Below are 26390 nucleotides of genomic sequence, written 5' to 3' on the forward strand. Positions count from 1 at the left end.
AAATTATTGGCATTTTGATTTTTACAAATCGAATCGAGAATGCGTTTTGGCGCGAATTCTCTGTTCAAAATTCTGAACGTCAACTGTCAAATTGACAGATAAAAGTGCGCCAAGAATTCGTTAAGTACTTTTTTTTCTACCTTTTTGGAGAAGGAAACAAAATGACAAATATAAATATTGTAACTAAGTGGTCACCCATCCATACACTGGCAGCTCGCTACATTGCTTACCCAATAAATTACCAATTGTTTGAAGTATGGAACTTTACAATATAGTTATCAATTTTAATTTCATTTTAATTTATTCAATTGCGTCGTATTATTCAGCATTTCTTTGAATTATTAGGTCATCGTCGAACTGAGACTGTGAAAATGTATAAATTCATTAGTTTAAACTTTGTATTATTTATGTACTACATTCGAATACGTGTAGATAATTATTAATTAACATTATTCGTATCGATTTCAAGAATGAAATAATGAAAATATATAATAATAATCTTATCTTATATATAAAAATGAATCGCAAAATGTGTTGGTAAGCGCATAACTCGAGAACAGCTGAACCGATTTCGATAATTCTTTTTTTATTATATTCCTTGAAGTACGAGGATGGTTTTTATGTAGAAAACGTAAATATGTACCACGGGCGAAGCCGGGGCGGACCGCTAGTATAAGTATATAAGTGAATTTACAAAAATATTTAAATGCAGTTAGACTATTTCTTTTTAAAAATAAAGGAATGTTCCGTTTCTACCACATTTGCTTTTACCCTGAGTGATCCTGTTGGTCTTAGTGTGATCATATAATAAAACTATAGCCTTTTGAGAGCCTTCCTCGATACATTGGCTATATAACACCGAAATAATTTATCAAATCGGACCAATAGTTTCTGAGATAAGAGCGTTCAAACAAATAAACTTCAGCCTTATAATATTATCTTAGTATAGATTTAGTTATAGTTTTTTACAAACTTACAACTAGTATAAACTAAAGAAAAGAAATTAGAAATCTATCTTAATCTTAATATATATAAATCTCTTGTCACAATGTTTGTCCTCAATGGACTCCTAAACCACTTAACCGATTACAATAAAATTCGCACACCATGTGCAGTTCGATCCAACTTGAGAGATAGGATAGTTTAAACATGTAGGTACCACGGGCGAAGCCGGGGCGGACCACTAGTATACTTATATAAATCTCGTGTCACAATGTTTGTCTTCAATGGACTCCTAAACCACTTAACCGATTATAATAAAATTCGCACACCATGTGCAGTTCGATCCAACTTGAGAGATAGGATAGTTTAAACATTAAGGTACCTCGTGCGAAGCCGGGGCGGACCGCTAGTACTTATATAAATCTCGTGTCACAATGTTTGTCCTCAAGGGACTCATAGGTACACCACTTAACTGATTATAATAAAATTCGCACACCATGCAGTTCGATCCAACTTGAGGGATAGGATAGTTTAAACATGTAGGTACCACGGGCGAAGCCGAGGCGGACCCCTAGTCTACTATAAAATAACAATGTAAGTATTCTAAGTGCTTACAAATGTATTGAAGAATGTTCGAGAATAAAATTAGAACAATTTTATTATTCTGGAAATAAACTTTATTTACCAATTTAAATTTTCTCCTTGTATTACTTATTGAATAGTTAATAGGGTAAGTATACGATTTTGTAAATCAGTAAAATTGTTTGTTGATGCCATTGAGATAATATTACTACGTATGGAGGAAACACCACGAACAAAATCTGTGCGCCATTTTTTTGCTCTAACTAAGTTTTAAAAATTATTATCTACTTAGTTAGGTACTTACCGATGAAAGTTATTCCTTTGCACTTTTCCGTATTATTTGTATTATTTGTGCAATATCGTAACACACACGAAGGCATATTTGATGCGTTTCACTTTAAAACCATTAAAAAAAACCGCTCAACATACGCCACATGGCGTATGTTGAGTGGAACATATGTGATGTAGGCGGTGTCGTCTCCATATTAATATTATCTCAATGGTTGATGCGCTGTTTTCTGTATTTTATCATGTTGGTTGTATTTTTAATTTTTTAACTAGCTTTCCGACCACGTAGCTCATGAAAATTCGCATATTCGTTCGAGTGGGATATCTGCTAAACTTATATCCTTGCAGGTCTCAAGCTATCTCTGTACGAAATTTCATCCAAATCGAATCAGTGGTTGGGGTATAAAGAAGAGACAGACAGAGTTCATTTCGCATTTATAATATTAAATTAAATAATTATTATAGATAGGGTTAATAGGCGCTTTGACTATTCATAATTATATTTTTTTCCAAACGATTCACCTATTTTGGCTTGAAAGCACATAGGTATACCTATATGTTTTGAAATTATTTATTGAGTAAGTAAATTTAGTAACGATGTATAATTAAAAAAAATAGGTTCATTGACCTAAACAATTAATCTGTTTAACATACAATAGCTAAATAAAGGTCTAGGACTTTATAAAATAACCTACATAATATTAAAGTCCGACTCTATAATCAAAGAACATAAAACATTGTTTTTTAATTAATAAAATTAAGGGGAGGCTCCCTAAATTTTATGTGAATTTGTATTAATATTCTGAATATACGGGCAGACAGATATTATTGAACTCGTTCTTGTGACAGATATTTTTGCACGTCATATTATTGCTCGTGACTGTACAGCTAGTACATACATAAAAGTAGGTATCTTCATGTTATAATTATATAACCTAACTAGCAGTCCGCCCCGGCTTCGCCCTTGGTACATATTTCGCAATAATAGGTATAGGTTCTTTCTCAGGGTCTAAAGGTTATCTGTGCCAAATTTCATCAAAATCGCTCCAGTAGTTTATGCGTGAAAACCATACATACATACATACATACAAACAAACCTTTCCTCTTTATAATATTAGTATAGATAAAATTAGCCTATGACTTTCCAGTTAATACGTTCGATTCAAAATATATTTGTAGCCTTATTGTAAAATTATTTAATTTATTGCATTTAAAACGTTTATACCTACTTCATAATATATACAACTTTCCTTAACTATGGTGAACTTATTTAAAAAGTATTTTTTTACCCTTACTAACAAAAAAACATGAATTCAATATACCACAGATAAACAGTAACTTACAAATAATTTGGAAAATCCAAAAGTGCACGCCTCATAATTTTTTTTTAATAAATATTTATTAATTATTATTTTTGTTTATTTAATAACAATTAAACCACATCGAATCAGACCCTGAAAAATGAAAGGGTTCTATTCCTGAGCATACTCAAGCGTAAGAGAAAAAAAAAGACTCGATTAGTAAAGTATTTCGGTCGCTATCGTGTTAACAAGAAAAAGGATTCGCACATACAGACACACGGACGTCCAAGACAGAACTTTTTTAAACTGTTTTTTAACTAGTTTAAATAACAAAAATGACATCAAAAATATCATGAACGTTAAAAATAGTGTTTTTTCTTAATATGTGTGTGTATGTATTATCTTACAAGTGCAATGTATGATACATAAAGATATTTTAAGTTTGAAAAATCAGATGTTTTGCGCGAAGTGACAGTAGTACCCACCTCAACGCTTCGCTTATGAGGCGTGCAATAAGTAGATAAAATATGTAAATTTAAAAACTATAAAATACCATTAATTTGTATACAACGGTAAATACATTCAATGCCACTTGCATTTACGACATAACCTTATAATGCAGTTTTTAAAGGTTTTTAAGAAAGGTTGACGTTGCACCTTTGACTGCAGCGTAAAGGCCATATCACACTGACATTTTATATAGTGGCTTTTTACTGTGGTTATCTTTGATTATTGCATTACCTTCAAGTTTTTAACCGACTTCAAAAAGAAAAGGAGGAGGTTATCAATTCGGCCGGTATGTTTTTTTTTTTTATGTATGTACACCGATTACTCCGAGGTTTCTGAACCGATTTACGTGATTCTTTTTTTGTTCGATACGGGATGGTGTCGAATTGGTCCCATAAAAATTTTATTCGGATAGGCCTAGTAGTTTTTATTTTATGAGCATTTTTGTCTGTATTTGTAAATGTTGCAAGTGCAAGTTTGAAGTCGGTTGTTTTTAACGCAGTTATCACTTGTGTTCTGGCACAAAAAATTATGCCCTTTTCGTTTTCCATAGTAAAGTTTATCTTAGTAGGGAATAACATAAACATTGCTTAAGTTTTAGAAACGTGAAAGCAAAACTTGCACTTTTCTGTTTATAATTATAATTAGGGGATTTACACTCGAACTTTTTTATTAGCTTTGGCTCGCATATAATATTTTTATCTCGCGTTGCAACATAATTGATCTCGGTCGAAATTTCACTAAATGTCGATCATTATTTTGTATGAAAGAGTAACAGAGATATTATGTATAAAGAAAGATAGAATAAATCATATTTTGGATAACGATTAAAAATAGACTAAAAATGACGAATTTATAGAAAATTATAGAACTTATATGTTAGTTAATAACTACCCAAAAATTATTGACGCATCTGGGATAATGTATGGACATAATTATTAAATTATTTATTCATAATCACTATGAAAAGGTATACATTTACAAATTTATTGAAGATCCCCTTGACTATTGATTTAAGGGTCTGGGTTCAGTAATAAATATAATAAAGAGATAAAGTTTATGATCTTGTTAATTTTCTGGATATCTGGATCTACAGAACCGATTTTAAAAATATTTTTTACAAAGGAAGGCCACAATATGATGTGAGTATCATAAGCGATATTTTATTTTGTTTTTATCCCGAGTAAATGACAGCGAATTTTATATATAAAAAAATGAAAACTGTAAAACCTATAGTACCAATAAATTGTTTTTAAAAAATCGTTTGTTTTATTTTATTTATAATCAAATAAAAGTCTCTTCCTTTCCTTTCCTGATAAAGATATTTCTTTGTTTGCTACAGCTAGTCACTGACGTTCTAAATGTCAAAACAATTTAGTCAATGTCATCCAAAAATTCGAGGTAATGGAGACATTTTGGTTTTCGATCGGAAGTAGTATCCGATCTACTTATATTGTTATTGTGTATTATCGTTGATATTACTTTTTATTTTATGTACCTACCTATTTAACAAGGTTATTGGTTCACAACATTCTATCTTCAAAAACGGTAAAAATATATTTACAGGGACAATTAGTTACAATAAGGGTTGAATGAAGGGATAAATTAATATTAAATATTTTGGACCCATTTCCAAAAACATTTCCCTTTTAAAATATTATGATTAATTATCTATTACAATTTATGTTGATAATACATCATATTATAAAAGCAAAAGTCTACTATTTCACTAAGCATAAACAATAAAAAATAGAGCATGAAAGCTTTTCCCTCCGCGGCTGAAACCACGTTGCACAACTAGTATAATTAAAATAAATATTTTCACTACACTCCGTGTGAACGAGCCCTAACCTCATTGTTTGTTACCTTCGTTTGTACTTAGTCAGTCGTTGGCTGTTAACGAATAAACGCACAGTCATAACGATATTTTTTTATTAATAATATTTATTTTTATTAATAGTAAAATTCTGTGAAGTGTGCGTTGGATAACTGTTAACGTGAGTTATTTTTAACTATCTAATTTTTATTCATTAATCTGTACTAATATTATAAAGCTGAAGAGTTTGTTTGTTTGAACGCGCTAATCTCAGGAACTACTGGTCCGATTTGAAAAATTCTTTCGGTGTTAGATAGCCCATTTATCAAGGAAGTCTCTAAGCTATAATATCATCTCGCTGAGACCAACAAGTGCGGAGCACTGCTAGTAAAACAGCGGAGCACAGCTAGTATTTATATAAAATTGTCTTGTCACAACGTTAGTTACCTACTAATTACTATAGGTACTCCTTCGAAACCGCCTTATAATTTTGATATTTTGGGACCATGTCAGAAATATTTTGACATTAAATAAAAAAACAAATTTATTATTATTTTTATCAGACTTGGCGCCTGTTTTGTAGGAAACAGACAATAAATAAATTTAATGACTGTAGAATATTGAATTACGACGTCATTCGTATATTCTTGTTATGTAATTAAATTATTAATTTTACTTACATAAAATAATTTTATGAGAAATCTGACTGACCCTGATTACTTCTGATTACTTCGATAGTTATTTGTATAGTTTCATTATAAATATGTACTTTAATTATATAGAAAATAGATAGTGATCAAGTATTTATAACAAACTAGCTTTCCGCCCGCGGCTTCGCCCGCTTTGTCTAAATCATAATAAATTATATAATAAAACCTTCCTCTCTTCTCTATCTATTAAAAAAACCGCAAACTAAATTCATATTACACGCTTTATATTAGCTTCACCTGTATGTTTGTATGTTTGTAACCGACTTCTTTGGGCGCGATTTACGGCCAGATTTCGTTCAAACTTTGTAGATTTATTGAGGACCGATGACAATACACTAATTTGATAAAATTTTCTATTTTTTAGTTCGGTTTTCTATAAAAAGCGTGTTTTGTTTAGTTTTTTTAAACTATTATTATTTTTATTCAAATTTAATTTAAATCTAAGCGTATTCTAATTTGTCTAGGTTTTATTAATTACATACACGTACGTAATTTGATACCTTGCATTGCGTGATGGTTTCAAATTATAGTCAATCATGACGACTGCATTTTTGTATAAATACTCAATTATTAGTCATAGGTAGCTAAAATAGTACATTTTATTTTATTACTTAGACCAGGGGCCGTATTATGACCTCTTACTTCCCGACAGTTTACGCCGTGTTAACTGTCTGGCAAATTCATATTATGATCGCAATAACCAGCCATGGTTAATCTTCTTCTAATATATTATAAATTCTCGTGTCACAATGTTAGTCTGCATACTCCTCCGAAACGGGTGGACCGATTCTCATGAAATTTTCTGTGCATATCGGGTAAGTCTGAGAATCGGCCAACATCTATTTTTCATATGTACCACGGGCGAAGCCGGGGCGGGCCGCTAGTTATGGTATAATATTAATTTGCCAGTCAGGTCAATTCACGGCGTAAACTGTCTGGAAATAAGAGGTTAATACGGCCTCAGATTTATCATAAATACCTACATAGGTGATTGCGCTGGTTTTCGTCCAGTTATGGGAGTTGCCAACTTTGTGATGCGAAATAAATATTTTGGAGCACCCTTCCTTAAACATATAATATTTTTATTTAGTCCTTATATAGTCTTCTTTAAGATGATATTAAGTGAAAATAAATCATTTTGACGTATCTTTTTATTTAAATTATTTTCTGCAAAAGTAGGGTATATGCTAGTTTTCGTCCAAAAAAACTGGTTTTCGTCCTAGTGTAAGCTAGTTTTCGACCACCGTGTAGAAAAAGGAGGGTAGGTCAATTATTAAGTTAAAAACCAATTACAGGTAAATATATACTTTTATTTAATCAACATCACAATTTCTCACTACCTTACAGGTTTAGTTTTACTAATAATAATCAATATAACTAGTCAACACTGAGATCTATGTAGCACTTGGCAGTCTTTATATGCGTTAGTGATGACTGTTTAATCATTCGTAATGAAGAAAGGAATGCGTTACTTACAATGTAAATGAATAAAGTAATAATTATAGGACTGAGAAATTACATCAAAAAACAGAAATATTCATTCTAATACTTTGTTTATCAAATGAAACGTACTATATTAAACACAGCCATAATAATACGTTTTAGCTACTAAAATAAACTATACTATACCTTACTGAACTATGCATTATTGTCTTACTGATGCCTTTATTAAAGATTCTTCAGTGTACCTACGTAGCGTTTTTTTTCTAGCTTTCTTAGACTCCTTCGAGGCCATCTAAAAACAATAAGATCTTTGTTAGGATACGTTGAGTAAGTAGAATAAAAAATATTGCATTGGCAAAACAGACCTAGAATAAAAGATGATACTCAAGTGAATGATAATCAAGAAAAATACAGTGTATTATGTCTGACCTACCCCCATTTATGCTACGAATAATTGACTCTACTTCACATAAGGAGAATGATACATGACTGAATGAATGACAATATTAGGTACCTACAGCACTCTGGCCCTCACCAATTATTATTTATAAGGAAGATACTGAATAGAAAACTTTTCAATACGTAAATAAGACGAAAAGTAATGCAAAAGAATAGCTATTTTTAATTTTTGTCCACTCCAATACTCATTCATGGACGAAAACTAAAACGTTTAAAGCTAAATTTAGTTTTCGTCCACTTCTTTAAATATTTTTTTATTTTGGCTGCACTGTCAAAGCAGTGGACGGAAACCAAAAAGTCTAAACTAATAGCAATAAAGATCACTTCGGGAGAAACTATTCAGTATTTTAAAGGTCCGATAGAGTAAAAAGAACCTAACAAATATTCACGTAGCTGTTTGAGTTTTCGTCCACTTGGACGAAAACCAAATATTTTGAGAATTTGGTAACCTAGTATCCGTCCACTTAATTTTTCGAAGAATATTATAAAAAAAAGTATAATAAACACTTCTAATTGCGTTTAATAGGCTTATATCTAAACATACGTACCAAAAACATTACGTAAACTAGCTAAAACAGTGATTTAACTTACCATGAACTTTTGTCGCCGGCAAATTTTTCTCTCGCGCGATGACATCTGCAAGGCACGGATGGGAAGCGGCCACTTTTACGTTAATTTTTTGAACTCTCTTCTTGTCAAATCAAATTTTCATGTTGATAGTACTGTTGCTTACACATTATGGAACGTAAAAAGTGCAAACTTGCGCGGGAAGGTAGGTTTGTATTCAAGTTTCACGCACGTGATTGTAGCAGGTCAGTCAAATGGACGAAAACCGAAACTGGACGGCAAACCAGCGCAATTACCCTAGATATTTATTTATTTATTTGTTTATAACACTTTACTATGCTAGTTAATAAATTAATAATATATATTACTAAAAACTAAAACTTATAACTAGACTAGCACAGAGGGCGGCCTTGTCACTAATGATCACTAAAGAGATCACTAATTATCACTAAAGAGTGGTCAGCTCTTCCAGATATCTAAAATAGTTCTAATTTTCTTAATTAAACCAGAGTATTCATAAATACTTTCCCTAAACTTATAAAAAACGTTTATTACTATCTGAAATAAGGAAGGAGGTAAACAGTAATAAATAGTTTAAACCTTGGTTAAAGATAAACAACAGAAATAAAACCACATAATTAAAAAATATTGATTTTATTTACGGAAAAGTAGATACAGAAATATGATGTGACAATATCTGCCTACGTCATTATATCATAATATTTATAAGAAACTAGCTGTGCCGCGCGGTTTCACCCGCATTACTCCGCTCCTGTTGGTCTTAGCATGATGTTATATAGCCTATAATATATTATATACTAGTGGATAATGTAGCTTTCGAATGGTGAAAGAATTTTTAAAATCGGTCCAGTAGTTTATGAGCCTATTCATTACAATCAAACAAACAAACAAAGTTTTCCTCTTTATAATATTAGTGTAGATATACCAAATAAGCTTATAATACACTATAAATAAATTTATTTACCTAGGTACTTTATATTCTTACTAGCTGTGCCCCGCTTTTTCACCCGCATTGCTCCGCTCCTGTTGGTCTTAGCGTGATACATAGCCTAGCCTTCCACGATAAATGGGCTATCTTACACCGAAATAATTTTTCAAATCGATCCAGTAGTTCCTGAGATTAGCTCGTTCAAACAAACAAACTCTTCAGCTTTATAATATTAAGTATAGATATAATATTCGACATTTTCATTTTCCAGAGAGCGATGGGGTTTCTAGAAGATGTAGATACCAGCAATGCTCCGAATATCAAAGAATATTATAAAGGGAAAACAATCTTTATTACTGGAGGTTCAGGTAACTCAAACTCATACTCATACTCAAGCAAAACTTATACAAATAAGTTACTATTTTTACATAGACGATAAATTATCATAATATTAATAGCAAATTAAAGCTGATTCGGGAAGTACCTCTACTCTATACTATTAACTTTTAGAATCGTTTTTAAATACCTCCAACAAAATCTAATTAAAATAATGGAATTTAACTGATTTGTTGCTTTACATAAAACAATAAATAAAGAAAGAATGGCCAATTTTAGTCAATATTTTTAGTTTTCTGACAAGAAATGAAGATCTTTACTATCCAAGTTCCTACCTTGGTGAGAAAAAATAACATTTTTGATGAAAATTATAAAATGATAAAAACGATGAAACATGAAATGTTTTTATTTTTAAGCTATTGCATAGCTTCTATCGCGGGCCTTGAGCGCGGGGACCGAATCCAGAAATTCCGTAACGAAAAAATCCTCACGCTCCCCACTCCGACGGGCACGGAGGTGTGGCTTGAAGGCATAGCATGCAATAGCTTTACCGCAGCAGTCCCCGAGTGCATTTATAATATCACAAAATTCTGCATAGTTTTTGAGATATTTGATGCAATACCAAATATCTATAGTATACGTACTATATTATTATTAGTCTGTGTCTATACATTGTTGATGTGTTTATGTTCATCTATCTTTAAATTTTTCATACATTTTTCAGGTTTTATGGGCAAAGTTCTAGTAGAAAAGCTGTTGTATTCCTGCACCAATTTGGATAGGATTTATCTTTTATTACGAACCAAAAAGGGAGTTAAACCAGAGGATCGCTTGAAGGAGCTTTACGCCTCAGAAGTAAGTATTTTTTGTTGGTACTTTTATAACTTTTTGTCTAATAAAACCATTTGTTGTAAAAAGCATTTAGTAATAATGAGTAAAAACTACTAGCGTTATAAAAGTGAGGTTATTTATTGTACTTTTCTTGTTCACACTTATCGATATATCGATGTATAAAAATGAAACCCGTTTTCCTTGGTCACAGCATCACGCATGAACGGGTGGACCGATTTCGATAATTCTTTTTTTATAATAGGTATTCCTTGAAGTACGAGGATGGTTATTAAGGAAAGAAAACATAAACATGTACCACGGGCGAAGCCGGGGCCGTAAAAACATAGACATACTGATACATACATAAACACTATAAATGTTTTCGCCCGAAATACATGCTATACAATTTAATATTAAATTCGCCACAAATGAAAGCGGTTTTGAATATCATGAGAATATTATGTAATAATGATGTAATTAACAAAGAAATTGATCGATCACAGTGTGGTTTCGTTCCCACGACACATGATTTTTATCCGTGACATAATATTACGAGGCTTATTAACCGATTTTAATAAAGAGAGTATTTTTAGATCTTAAATGCACCTTAAATATAATATCTTAGATTGACGGAATTTTACATAAAATTGAGAAGAAAATTGATAGGTATTCCCAATTCCTTCGATGGAAAAGTCCTTGGAAAAGTTAACGATTTCTGTAAGCACAATATATGTAGTTCAAAAATTGATTTGTGTTCACATTAATAACTAAATTCTACTTGGTAAATATTATTATTTTTACCCATATTTTCTCGCTAGCTGCGCTTCGCAGTTTCACCCGCGTGGCTCCGCTCCTGTTGGTCTTAGCGTGATAATATATAACCTATAGCCTTCCTCGATGAATGGGCTATCTAACACCGAAATAATTTTTCAAATCGGACCAGTAGTTCCTGAGATTAGCGCGTTCAACAAACTCTTCAGCTTTATAATATTAGTACTTTAAATACAGATTTCTCGTTCAACCATAATTACCATAATCAAGGCAGAATACACCTTGTTAATTAATTCATATTTTCCCATACTTTTCAGTGTTTCTCTCGACTAAGGAAGGATAAGCCTGGTGTCTTTGAATCGAAGGTTTTCTTTATTGCCGGTGATTGCAGTGAAATAGGCCTGGGTAAGTTTTAACCCATGACCTGACATGACCACCGAGCGGCCCGATCGGGCCGCGACACAATAGATTTTCTATTGTGTCTGTGATTCAGGGACTGAGGGATTAAATTATTATATTATAGAAGTGAAACTTCTTTATGCGCGTTGAGAGTAAAATTTCAAGGTCATTGGAATACCGTCACGTCATGAAGGAAGGCGATGACTTTACATCTTACAAAAATCTTTGTATCTTTGAAACTTGCAAAAGAAGTTTCACTTCTGACACGTGTGCTGGGCATACACGCTCTTTTTTCTTAAACTTTATATTTATTAAGAATTACTAGTTTACTAATAATATTATAAAGTGTTTATTTGTCTATATTTCACATCGCAACGGAGCGATTTAATTGTATGATTTTCTACGTCTAGAGATATTAAGTAGTTATTAGCGAAAAACTAAAGATGTAATTTCAATTTTTTTAACTGCTAATAAATCCATAAAAAACAAATGAATAGGCAAAGAATGATGATAAATCGATGAGCTATTGCCCTTATATTTAAGAGCTTGGTTTTGAACTTAACTAAACTATAAGTGTGCTTTTCAACCAATAATGTGCGAGGATGTGTAGCGAGGAATGTTTGTAAATAACCAATAGTATCGCTTTAAACTTCAAACTAAAGTAAGCGATATGATTGGTTATTTACATTTTATTGAAGTGAAACTTCTTTATCGGGGTTGGAAAAAATTTAGTGTAACATTTTTTCGTTACGCGTGACATTTTTCCGTTACGCGCCATCTTTTTCTTATACCTACCACGCGTGATTCGACGTATTTCTGTAAAGTTGCATATAGTAAATTATTTTTTGAAAAATAAGGTCATAAAGAAGTTTCACTTCTTACGTGTGTACACTAGTACACGCACACATTTTTTTTTACAAACAAATTCCTCGCACATTATTGGTGGAAAAGCACCCCAATACAGTAATTAAACTATAATCAGTTTTATAATATTTCTATCCTTATATTTTCAGGTATGTCAGAAGAGGACAGAACATTGATTGTCAACAGAGCACATATTTTTTTCCATGTGGCTGCTAGTGTAAGGTAAAATATTGATTTTTAATAAATTGCTATAGTATATTTTTGACCGCCTCCTTGGTACAGTGGCTGATGCGAGACCGTAGAACCCAGGGGTCCTGGGTTCGATTCCCGGTGGTGACGAAGAAAAAAAATGTCTCGGTCTGGCAGGACACAGAAGGCTGATCACCTACAATTGTCCCTAAAGAACATCGATCAGTGAAATAGATGTATGAATAATGCATCTGCCCCTTACCCCACTAGGGTAAACGGGAATTCACTTATAGCATAATATTATTATTATGCTATACTAGCTGCTCCGCGCGGTTTCACCCCCGTGGCTCCACCCCTGTTGGTCGTAGCGTGATGATAAATATAGCCTATAACCTTCCTCGATAAATGGGCTATCTAACACCGAAAGAATTTTTCAAATCGGACCAGTAGTTCCCGAGATTAGCGCGTTAAACAAACAAACAAACAAACTCTTCAGCTTTATAATATTAGTATAGATAAGTGAATTACGTGACGCAGGGTCGTATTTAAGAAATAAATAACGAAAGTACCAAGAACCAAGAATTTAGCGTGATGTTAGATTGTAGTTTTTCTCAATAAATGTACTATTCAATAGATAGGAATAGATTTTTTCAATTAAAACCAGTACTTGATAAGTAGTTAACGGTAAATATACAATTTCCTGAGATTAGCTTGGTCTAACAAATAATAATGAAACGAGTAGCGTTGATCTATACAATCTCAATGTTTATCTGTTTTCATGTTAGCATTCCGCCCGCGGCTTCTCTCGCGTAATCAAAGAAAACCCCACATAGTTCGTGCTCCCCTGGGGGCTGGGATTCCTGGGATAAAACTTATATGATTATATAGGATAGGTTCGGGTCCTTTCTCAGGTCTCAAGCTATCCCTGAACCAAATTTTATCAAAATCGGTTTCGGTGGTGGAGACAAATAGACAAACAGAGCTACTTCCGCATTTATAATATTAGCACAGATTAGTTAAGAAGTTAGGATTCAGTAATATAAAATGGATTCTGGTAATTAAATTGTTTTCAATCACAATTGGCAATGTCATGCAATTGCGTGAATAATGTTTTATGTTAATACATTCATTTAATACAATGTTTAATTATAATTATTTGAACCGAGGTGGTTGAAATTCGACCTTCTGACTCTAATGCCAAACACATAATACATAATAGTAGCTAAACGCTAATGCCAGCTCTCATATTTGCACGAATACGTAAACTCCAAAGTAAATGACGATATATTATCTAAAATTAACCATGCGGTATCTACTCTTCGCTAAACGCCTATTTTTGTGAGATTTTTAAAATGAGACGAAACTAAACTAACAAAAAGATTCAATAACGATTTCACAGCCGCAGTACAAAACGTCCTGTTTTGGAAACGGCTAGCCATAATGCAATATAGCGATTTATACAGTTCGACTACGACATAATCCTTTGATACATGTCTGTGTACCTGCTATATAAAATTATCTATACTCAATATTATAAAGCCGAAAAGTTTGTTTGTTTGAACGCGCTAATCTCAGGAACAACTGGTCCGATTTGAAAAATTCTTTCGGTGTTAGCCTTAGATCATTAAGTAAGTGTTAGCCCATTCATCGAGGAAGACTATAGGCTATAATATAATATCATCTCGCTAAGACCAACAGGATCTGAGTAACGTGAGTAAAACCGCGGGGCACAGCTAGTAAAATATAAATGCCCAAGTACATATTATGCTTGTTAGTCTTTCACGTGAAAACTGCTGACGAGTTTTCATGAAAGTTGGCACACACATAGAGGGTCACTTGGATTAACACATCACATTGGAGTTGTTTACTGTTTTAACTTTTAATTTTCATAGAATTATCTTAAAATTACTTCCTTTAAAAAGATAATGTACAGTTATTATCAATTTTTAATACCTGACCTGGTTATGTAATGAACCAGAACGATTTGGAAATTATTTATATTATAGGATGCTGCTAAATTACGGAGTTATATTTAAAACTTTCAAGATATTAAAACAGTTTAGAAAATAAAATGTAATTGCTCGAACACCATCTATATGATAAATAAAATTGGTTGTCTGTAAAGTCGGTTTACTGACGATAGTTGAACGTGACAACGTCCAATTGTTCTTCTTTGTCGCTCGTTCCGCGCTCTCGCTTGCACTTCAAGCCTTACATGTAACGCCTCAGAGCGAGGTAACACCACATGAGTCATGTTTTTTCTTGTTTTTTCGTGCGTGCAACCGGCTCTATCGAATTATAAGACGTTGTCACGTCAAAAAATCACCAAATTCAACACGGTAAGCGCAAAACTCGAGAACGGCTGAATCGATTTCAATAATTCTTTCTTTATATAATATTCCTTGAAGTACGAAGATGGTTCTTATGGAGAGAAAACGTAAACATGTAGTACCACGGAAGCCAGGCCAGAACACCACACATATATAAATCTATACTATATTTTATTAATATTATAAAGAAAAAAGAAGAGTCTGTTGGTTTGTTTGAACACGCTAATCTCAGGAACAACTGGTCCGATTTGAAAAATTCTTTCGGTGTTAATTAGCCCATTCATCGAGGAAGGCTATAGGCTATACAGGGTGTCCCACTATTGGTATGCTAAGCGCGAAGGGACTTGTAGTTTTGCATACACTGATCACGTAAAAAATACTAAAACAACAAAATTACGTCATAATTTTTTTGCTAAATTTTTCCTGAAAATCTATGTTTTCTTCTCTATCTTCGCGCAGTCGGCATATACCGCTTCTCTAATGTGAGCATTTTGTCTATGAAAACATAATCTTAAACGATATCTCACGTGCGGATGGCAAATTTGGGCGTGTTGCTTGTTAGGGGTGTATACATAGAGTTTTAAGAATTCATCTATCCGAAAAAATAATGCGTCTGGAATTTTATAAGTATTTTTTACGTACTCAGCGTATGCAAAACTATAACCTCCTTTGAGCTTAGTATACCAAAAGTGTGACACCCTGTATATCATCACGCTAGACCAACAGGAGCGGAACCACGCGGGTGAAACCGCGAAGCGCAGCTAGTAAGTTATAAGTTAAAATAATAATATAAAATTATTATAGATTCGATGATCCTCTCAAAGTAGCTGTGAATCTCAACCTCAGAGGAACAAAGGAGGTCATAGAACTTGCAAAGGAAACCAGGAATTTGGAGGTAAGTATTTACTATAAAATTGTTAAAAAAACTTTAATATTACATACAAACATTCGTATACGAAAAGTGGTTAGATATGAATTTGGCACCTAGAAAAGGTTTGAAAATTCTAAGAACATAATATTATAACGGACAATTTTTGTTAGTCAAATTAAACTCAAGCTATAAACAGGTTATTTTGTGTTTGAGTTTATTCTTTTTATTAATTTAATGTCTACTCACTTAAATAATTTTTGGGAAACACAGGGAGATTTAAACGAAGTATAGCCAGGAGAGATCCTAGTGTACAATAAAGTGTGAAATAATTACTTATTAAAAATATCTTTTTACTTTAATTACAGGTACTAGTCCATGTATCAACATCATACGCAAACACAAACCGGGCTAGTATAGATGAAGTAGTATATCCTCCACACGCCAACTGGAGGGACACACTTGATGTTTGCAACAGTATGGACGATACTACGCTCAAGTATCTGACTCCTAAGTACGTATGGGCGCCTGGTACTTTAGTATTAATACTGGAAGAAAAAAAAATATGATTATTTTAATGAAAATATTGTTTATTTGGGAAAAATCACAGTGATAACAAATAAAAATATATTTTGTAATATTAAAATAATAATTTTAATGAAAATATTAATTATTAATTATATCAAGGAAAAAGCACACAAGGCACAAAAAATATTGCAAATTAATAAGTTTTGTATTGAAAAAAAGAATTGAGAATTTAATTTCATTCAAAAAATTTTACGGTTTTATATAAAAAATCAATACGTATCGATATCATACGCAAACACAAACCGGGCTAGTAATTAGTATAGATGAAGTAGTATATCCTCCACACGCCAACTGGAGGGACACACTTGATGTTTGCAACAGTATGGACGATACTACGCTCGAGTATCTGACTCCTAAGTACGTATGGGCGCCTGGTAATTTAGTATTAATACTGGAAGAAAAAAATATGATTATTTTAATTAAAATATTGTTTATTTGGGAAAAATCACAGTGATAACAAATAAAAATATATTTTGTAATATTAAAATAATAATTTTAATGAAAATATTAATTATTAATTAGGTATATCAAGGAAAAAGCACACAGAGCATAAAAATACATTGCAAATGAATAGCTTTGTGAAGAAAAATGAATTAAGAATTTAATTTCATTCAAAAAATTTACGGTTTTATATAAAAAATCAATACGTATCGATATCATACGCAAACAAACCGGGCTAGTATAGATGAAGTAGTATATCCTCCACACGACAACTGGAGGGACACACTTGATGTTTGCAACAGTATGGACGATACTACACTCAAGTATCTGACTCCTAAGTACGTGTTTTCCTATTTTTTACAAGGATTAAATATATTTTTTATGGTGGACAAATCTAGGTACACGTGAATAAAAACTGCCATGTCTAAATCCGAACAGTAAAATATGTATTAGGTAATATTTAATTCTATAGCATTGAAATCATAGATTATACACTTATATTCGATTAAAATATAAATGATAAATTTTAAATAAAAAACATCATCGATTGCTCTGACGTAATCACGGGTGGCCGTGAGGCTACGTGATTTTAAAAAATATGTTTTTACTAGCGGTCCGCCCCGGCTTCGCCCGTGGTACATATGAAAAATAGATGTTGGCCGATTCTCAGACTTACCCGATATGCACAGAAAATTTCATGAGAATCGGTCCACCCGTTTCGAAGGAGTATGCAGACTAACATTGTGACACGAGAATTTTATATATAAGAAGATTTAATTTCTCAAATGTTTAGATTGTTAGATAATATTTAATAGTGCTTGCTTCACTAAATACTTCTTTTGATAATCCTTAGATATCCTAACTTACTTAATATTAAACATTCGCGTGTTTGTTTGTCTTTATTTCACGTCGCAACGGGGCGATTTTATGCTATGGTGGTTATGATTTTTGTACCTGAAATTGATCGAGTCATCTAGTTATTGATAAAGTAAATTATATTTCAGGTACTTAGGAGAGTTACCAAATACTTATGTTTTCACAAAACAACTAGCAGAACACGTGGTATACGAACAAAGAGGAAAACTACCTATTATCATAATGAGACCGTCTATTGGTAAGTTAAAACATCATTTATTAATGTATAAAGAAAAAGAGAAAAAACGTGTGTGCCCAGCTCGTGTCAGAAGTGAAACTTCATTGGCAAGATTCAAAATACCTACCAAAATCGCCGCCTTTCTCCATGACGTGATGGTATTGCCATCACGCTTGAAACTTTACTCTCAACACGCTTAGAGAAGTTTCACTTTAATAAACCAATAAATAAATAATAATATAATAAATTGCTCTGGCGGGATCATGGGTGGTTGAATGGTTAGGGTCAGCTCACACCGAGACGCGACGCGGCGCGACGCTGCGCGCACATTTTTCATAGAGCGACTCAGAATATACTTTATTCACTACACGAAAAGATACACATTGCTACGCCGCGAGGCACCTCGAGGCGCAGCGCTGCGTGGTGCAACGTAATCTGAATTCTCACAATGTAATGTGTATCTTTTCGTGTAGTGAATAAAGTATATTCTGAGTCGCTCTATGAAAAAAGTGCGCGCAGCGTCGCGCCGCGTCACGTCTCGGTGTGAGCTGACCCTTAGGCGTTGCCCCGATAAAGCGGAAGATGCGGGTTCGAATTAGGGAATGCAATCCCGACTCGAGATTGCAAATTCGGGATCCCGCGGGATTAGAAATATCAATCCCGTGGGATCCCGGAATTTTCGGGATCCCGTCTAATTAAAAAAAATGTTGAGTTCAGATGACTGAAAAAGCTAATAACTGCTTGTTTGTGATTTGTAAGGTTAACTAAAATAACATATTACTCGAAAGAAAATAAAAACCATTATTCTTTAATCTTACCAACTAAATAATAATCAGGTTGTAAGGAAATTAACGAAGGTAAATTAGGTAATCAAAACAATAAGCTTATTTCAAGGGAATTAGGAAAAAGAGTGATTTTGAAAATGACTCCTTAAAAAACAAACAATAGTTTCATCTGATAAACGGCATCTAATGTCCGTTGCAATGTAGGTACCCCGCTGCTGAGAATGCCCTCTCCGACTCAACACTGGTTGGCAACAGCGTGGCGATTCGCCAGTGGCGAAGCAATTATACAGGGTGTAATCGTTAAGTGTGCACAGGCGATTATTCCGTAACTATTGCAGATATCAAAAAACTTTAAACTGATATCGAAAGCCCTTTAACTAACGAGTAAAATGACATTATTTACTTTTTATAAATAAAATGGGAAATATCCAAAAATGTCACTTGAAACGCTCCCATATAATATTTAGTATGAAATATGACTATTTCATACATTTAACATGAAAGGTTTTGCTTTTTTATTTGATTTTGTGCTTTAATTACTTCGCTAATTTTAATGAAAGTTCATTCAGAAACTGTAAATAGAGCTCGATGTGGAATACAATGGTATTTCATATCGAGGATGCCATTTCGAACATTTGCTTTGAATACAACATGTATGGGAAATCATAGGTATGGGAGCGTTTCATGTAACATTTTTGGATAATTCTCGTTTTACTTTAAAAAAGTTCTTATTGTCATTTTACTCGTTAGGTATAGTACTTTAAATATCAGTTTAAAGTTTTTTGATATCTATAATAGTTACGGAATAATCGCCTGTGCACACTAAACGATTACACCCTGTATGCAAACTGCAAAAATCGCCCCCTTGTTCCTCCACACTCAAACAAATCCATTTCTTTTTTAGTGGTAGATTCTAATTTGTCTAATCTCGTGGACGTGGATATACGTGCAAAAGGACTTTTAGAAGCCGCTTGCGCCCCGAGTGGTTGTGTGTTGCGTCGCTGACCACTGCCGCCCAATCCCGTCAATCTCGAACGGGATCTCGTCATATGATGCGTCGGGATTGATCCCGAAAAATTACACGAGATCTCGCGAGATCGGGATCCCGCGGGATCGGGATTGCATTCCCTAGTTCGAATCCCGCCTCATGATCGAGTATATTCTATTCTTTAAAAATTTCTAGAATTAAATTAATTAAAGCGTCGTGTGGTAGCTTTGAAAACTTCTAGATATGTTTTGTTTAGCTTATTCGTCAGATAAAAAGACATTATATTTTGAAACTAACTAAAAACATGTTTTTTTTTTCTTCATTTAAGGAGAAGTCGAAAGTCGATTATGTCGCTCCGTATGTCCTCAAAAATATTAAATTAGCTCTGATTTAAAAACATGTCTATCTGGAACAATATGTTACGGATCACAAATTTTCTATAGATTAATTAATCTAAAGTAACTTACAATTTTTTGGTGTCACAATATACATGGTGGTATTTTGGAAGGCTAGCTGAAGAGACAATTTTACTCAAAGGAAACATTCCATTGATTTTTTAAATAAAGAAAACTGCATTCAAAGATTTTCGACCGCAAGATTTCCATCCTAAATAATGTTTATTATTTTTCAGTGATAAGCAGCGTGAGTGAGCCAATCCCGGGATGGATAGAAAATCTAAACGGTCCTGTTGGATTGCTTATAGCAAGTGGCTTAGGTAAGTAAAAATAGGTACCTAGTTTTCTAGATATCCACCCGCGGTTTTGCACGCGTTTTCAAAGAAATACCGGCATAGTTCCCGTTCCCGTGGGATTTCCGGGATAAAACCTATCCTATGTGTTAATCCAAGATGAACTCTAAACGTGTGCTAAATTTCATTAAATTGGGTTTCAGCATAGTTTGCGTGAAAGAGTAACAATCATACACACATCCATCTTCACAAACTTTCGCATTTATTATATTATTAGTAGGAATGATAGGATATTCTAAGTAAATACTGACCGCCTCTTTGCTACAGTGGTTGACGCGTGAGCGTAAAACCAAGGGGTCCTGGGTGGAGACGAAGAAAAAAAATGTCTCGTTCTGGCAGGACACAGAAGGCTGATCACCTACTTGTCTCTAAAAAAATTCGATCAGTGAAACAGATGTATAATGCACTAGCCGTTCCGCGCGGTTTCACCCCCGTGGCTCCGCTCCTGTTGGTCGTAGCGTGATGGTATATAGCCTATAGCCTTCCTTGATAAATGGGCTATCTAACACCGAAAGAATTTTTCAAATCGGACCAGTAGTTCCCGAGATTAGCGCGTTCAAACAAACAAACAAACAAACTCTTCAGCTTTATAATATTAGTATAGATTTTCCCCTTACCCCACTAGGGGACATGGGACTTCACTAAGTAAATACTGGAAATCATTTTCTTTTCCATAGGTTTTCAAAGAAATTTATGCTTTGATGATTTTATGCAAACATTTTAGCAGCAGATATCTTTTAATTCAACTTAACTTCTTATTCCTAGAAAATATTTATCTTTAAAGGTGTACCTATTGATTTTTTTTATTCAACATTATGGTAGACATTTTATTTTAAGTTCAAAAAGCACATTCATTAAAATAATAATTCAATTTTTATGTTTTTCCCAGGTATCCTTCGATCTGTCTACTCAGATCCAGATTTAGTAGCCGACTACATGCCGGTAGATGTTGCTATAAAAATGTTCATAGTTGGTGCTTGGTTGAGAGGATCGAAAAAGTAAGTAATTAATTTTATATGTATGTATGTATGTTTATCAGCCATCTGGTTTCCATAACACAAGCGAAAGCTTAGTATGGGATCAGATCGTGCCATGTGTGAAAATTGTCCTAAACTATTTATTTATTTAATTCGCTCGTTTGATGTAAATGCACCATAAAGTGTAGGTTTCTGTTTCATAAAACTAATCCTATCCGAAGGTTGCCTGGCAGAGATCGCTTAAAAGCGATAAGGCCGCCTTTTAAACATGTTGTATCTTATATCTTTTTCTCTCTTCTTTTTATTTTCTTCTGTATGTGTGTGTTAAATAAATAATTTTGTATAGTATTGTATTTATGTAATAAACAGAATCGAACCCACTGACGACGTTGAAGTATACCACTGTTCAACCAGCCACATGAAGACTATGACGCTCGGAGAGATCATAGATCACGGGAAAGAGATCATTCGAGAAGTACCATTGGATAAGATGATGTGGATCAGTGATGGGGGGATTACGAAGTCCAGATTGGTGTATTATATGAAGGTTTGTATTCAAATTCAAATTCAAACTTGAAATTTTACTAAAGAAGTTTCACTTCAAAAACTATCGAGTATGCTTTTTTACATTTAGGGCCGATTTTTCAATCCATGGTTAAAACTTATTCGCCCAATAAAGTATTACACGATAATATTAAAATGTCACCCGTAAACTGTCAAATACAGGCAAAGAATACATTTTTGAAATGGTAGTTTAATACGTTATTCGACGAATAAGCATTAACCAAGGATTGAAAAATCAGCCCAATTGTTTTCTTTATTTTCAGGTTTTACTACTGCATTTATTTCCGGCACTATTAGTTGATTTTATGTTATCACTTTTAGGAAAACCACCACTGTAAGTTTTACCCTTTCGTAGATTATTTTTCTGTTATTTCTTAAGATAATTTCTTGAAAAAAATTTCTCAAACTTCGACGAAATTGGGAAGTATTTAAATAATTTTCGTACCTATTTCATTTTTCAAACCAACTATAAAACTATAAAATACGTTCTAGTATTTTTTAAATGAGTATTCTAGGTACTTATTATGCAGTGCAGTGCCGCATTGCTCCGCTCCTGTTGGTCTTAGCGTGATGATATATAGCCTATAGCCTTCCTCGATAAATGGGCTATCTAACACCGAAAGAATTTTTCAAATCAGACCAGTAGTTCCCGAGATTAGCGCGTTCAAACAAACTGTTCAGCTTTATAATATTATTATAGAAATAGATTATCTTAATACAGGGTTACTTGTAAAACACCAGCAACCTCGCAGGACAAGATAGCTAACTTCATAAGTAACAACATTTGTTCTACGACTTTTGGCATAACGCAATAAATTATTTTTAAATGATTTTTTAAACTTTTATTGTACTCTCCTTACATTTGTAAGTCTATGTTCTATTAATTATCGGATGGACGACGCGACGCCCCCTTCCCCCTCTCGTTCGCTTTTTGTTTACGTAATTTTTGGGAGGCGTAGAGTTTATAATATTCAGACGGAAAATTAAATGAATATTTATTTTTGTATGAAAATAAAATCTAACAAATTATCAAAAGTCGTAGAACAAATGTTGTTACTTATGATGTTAGCTATCTTGTCCTGCGAGGTTGCCGGTGTTTTACAAGTAACCCTGTATATATATAAATCTCGTGGTCACAATGTTTGTCCTCAATGGACTCCTAAACCACTTAACCGATTATAATAAAATTCGCATACCATGTGCAGTACGATCCAACTTGAGAGATAGGATAGTTTAAACATGTAGGTACCACGGGCGAAGCCGGGGCGGACCACTAGTATTTATATACAAACAAACCTTTTGTACATTTTTATTATAATTTCCTTCCACAGGCTAGTAAAACTCCAACGACGTATCTATTCCGCAAACATAGCTCTAAACTATTATCTAACTCAACAATGGAAGTTCGTCAACAATAACATTCTACAATTACGAGAAAAAATAAGAATAGAAGACAAAAGAGAATTCTTCTATGAAATGGAGACAATTGATAGACTGCAGTATTTCAAAAATGGCTGTATCGCTGGAAAAGTATTCATTTTGAAGGAGAAAATGGAAGATTTGCCGAAAGCGAAGAAGAATTGGAAACGGTAAGTAAAGAATAAATAATAAATAAATAAATAAATATTATAGGACATTATTACACAAATCGACCTAGTCCCACAGTAAGCTCAATTAAGGCTTGTGTTGTGGGTACTAGGCGACGATAAATATAATATTTAATAAATACATATATAGATAATAACACCCAGACCCAAGAACAAATAATTGAGTTCATCACACAAATATTTGCCCTGACCGGGGATCGAACCCGGGACCGTCGGCTCAGTAGGCAGTTACTTTACCACTGCGCCAACCGCGTCGTCACGAGAAAAAGTGTATAATATGTATTGCAATTTAAAAATAATCAAAAACAAGTAACAAATAAAGAACGTGTGTGCCGAGCACACGTGTAAGAAGTGAAACTTCTTTGGCAAGATTCAAAGATACCAAAATCGACGTCTTACTCCATGACGTGATGCTATTTCTATGACGCAACCTAGTTAGTGACCCTGCCTCCCAAGCCACAGGTTGGGTTCTATTCCCACCCGGGGCAAATGTTTGTGTGTTGAACAATTGAACATAGATGTTTGCTCTGTGTCTGGGTGTTAATCCATACTATAATATTATAAATGCGAAAGTAACTCTGTCTGTCTGTCTGTTACTCAATCACGCCTTAACTACTGAACCAATTTGGTTCGGTATAGAGATATTTTGATAGCCGAGAAAGGACATAGGATAGGTTTTATCCCGGAAATCCTACGGGAACGGGTTTTTCTTTGATAACGCGGGCGAAGCCGCGGGCGGAAAGCTAGTTATCTATATAAGTATTTATTTAAAATTATATATGTATTTTATTAGCCATCTGGTATCCATATCGCAAGCGAAAGCTTAGTATAGGATCAGATATGTCCTGACATATTCATATTTTTTTTTCAGATTCTTCTACTTGGACCTTACTCTCAGGTTTCTATTCTACACTGCGGTTATATGGTTCGTTTACAGTCGTGATATTTTGCCCTCTCTTTGCCAATGGATCTATAACTTTTTCCTGGAATAATAAATTATTTTTTTAAATATAATTTTAATGAATTGAATGTGTTTTATTTTTAACCTGTTCCTTGATAAATAAATCTATATTGTACATATATAAAACTCAAAGGTGACTGATATAGTGATCTATCAACGCACAGCCCAAACCACTGGACGTATCGGGCTGAAATTTGGCATGCAGGTAGATGTTAGGACGTAGGCATCCGCTAAGAAAGGATTTCCCGAAATTCTTGTGGGAACGGGGAAAAACGGGAATGCACGTACAAAGTCGTGGGCGGAAGCTAGTACAGTAATATAATCAATAAATTTATAAGTAGTAATTTTTCAAACTAGTATACAATGAATTAGTAACGAAGTCTTGTGTTCGATTCCCAGATAACAAAAATTTAATCTCGAATGATCTATGTATGTACTTCAAAACTTATTAGTTATTACCTTAGGTTATTACCTATTTGGTAGTAAAGAAAATTATATCAATGGAACCCCACATTTGTACTGAAAATTACGCAACGGATTTTGATGCGGTTTTTTTTAATAGATGAGTGATTGAAGAGGAAGGTTTTAGTATATAATTTATTATGTTTTAGACAAAGCGGGCGAAGCCGCGGGCGGAAAGATAGTATAATATAATAATATGTCTTTTAGGGCTGATTTTTCAATCCTTGGTTAAAACTTATTCGTCGAATAATGTATAAAACTACCATTTTAAAGATGTATTCTAATTGCCCGTATTTGACAGTTTACGTGACATTTTAATATTATCGTGTAATACTTTATTGGACGGATAAGTTTAAACTTTAAACCAAGCATTGAAAAATCGGCCCTTATTTTCGTAGTCTTTTCCTTTACTTACTTTCTTTAGCCTTATGAAGCAAGACATCTTTACACGTCATAATTCTGTAAATATTCATTATGTAATGGCCGTTCCAAATATCGTATCTATCTTACGATAGATAGAACCTTACTAGCTATCGGTTAGAGCTGTCTATCTCCGTAGTTTGAATATTGGGAACGGCCATAAATAAACGCTTTTAAATACATATAGATACAGTACATATACCAAGGTACATAAGTACATAACAAAATAAGATTTTACGAGTTTTGTTTGTCTAGACAGACCGACAGACAAACAGGCGTTTATTCCTATGATTCTCTTGAATGGCTGGACCGATTTGTAAGCGACTTTCATGTAGGTAGCTGAAGACCCAGAATAAGATATAGGCTACTTTGTATCCCGGAAATCCCACAGGAACGGGAACTATGAGGGGTTTTCATTAAAAACGCGGGCGAAGCTGCGGGTGGATATCTAGTTCAGTAATAAAGTAACTTTAGACATGTAAAAATCTGTCTTGTAACTTTATACATTATATGCCCATTACTAGCATACCGCCCGCGGCTTTGCCCGCTATGTCCAAAACCTAATAAATTATATATTAAAACCTTCCTTATGAATCACTCCATC

General features: G+C 33.5%; 1 protein-coding gene across 1 annotated transcript; it reads left to right on the plus strand.

Moving 5' to 3' along the window:
* Nucleotides 1–5471: 5471 nt before the first annotated feature.
* On the plus strand, nucleotides 5472–24968 carry LOC149895761 (fatty acyl-CoA reductase 1-like). The gene is made up of 14 exons (XM_090118557.1): nucleotides 5472–5617; nucleotides 9836–9932; nucleotides 10625–10755; nucleotides 11820–11907; nucleotides 12915–12987; nucleotides 16089–16179; nucleotides 16521–16666; nucleotides 18186–18295; nucleotides 20679–20762; nucleotides 21685–21793; nucleotides 22142–22319; nucleotides 22600–22670; nucleotides 23668–23925; nucleotides 24815–24968. Exons 2-14 carry the CDS (start codon nucleotides 9842–9844, stop codon nucleotides 24933–24935), a joined length of 1551 nt encoding a protein of 516 aa, XP_089974683.1. The 5' UTR covers nucleotides 5472–5617; nucleotides 9836–9841; the 3' UTR covers nucleotides 24936–24968.
* The last annotated feature ends 1422 nt before the right edge of the window (nucleotides 24969–26390 follow it).

This window comes from Colias eurytheme, chromosome 30 (genome assembly GCF_061535395.1).
Source record: "Colias eurytheme isolate Ceu_HAF_F1 chromosome 30, ilColEury1 Martin Lab GWU primary, whole genome shotgun sequence".
In the NCBI taxonomy this organism is placed as follows: domain Eukaryota; kingdom Metazoa; phylum Arthropoda; class Insecta; order Lepidoptera; family Pieridae; genus Colias; species Colias eurytheme.

What these genes read in the sequence shown, in the direction of transcription:
- LOC149895761 (XM_090118557.1), top strand. Translation starts at nt 9,842, where the DNA reads ATGGGGTTTCTAGAAGATGTAGATACCAGCAATGCTCCGAATATCAAA. An exon ending in CTTTATTACTGGAGGTTCAG is followed by an intron (nt 9,933 to 10,624) that starts GTAACTCAAACT and finishes TACATTTTTCAG; the next exon opens with GTTTTATGGGCAAAGTTCTA. An exon ending in CATGTGGCTGCTAGTGTAAG is followed by an intron (nt 12,988 to 16,088) that starts GTAAAATATTGA and finishes AAATTATTATAG; the next exon opens with ATTCGATGATCCTCTCAAAG.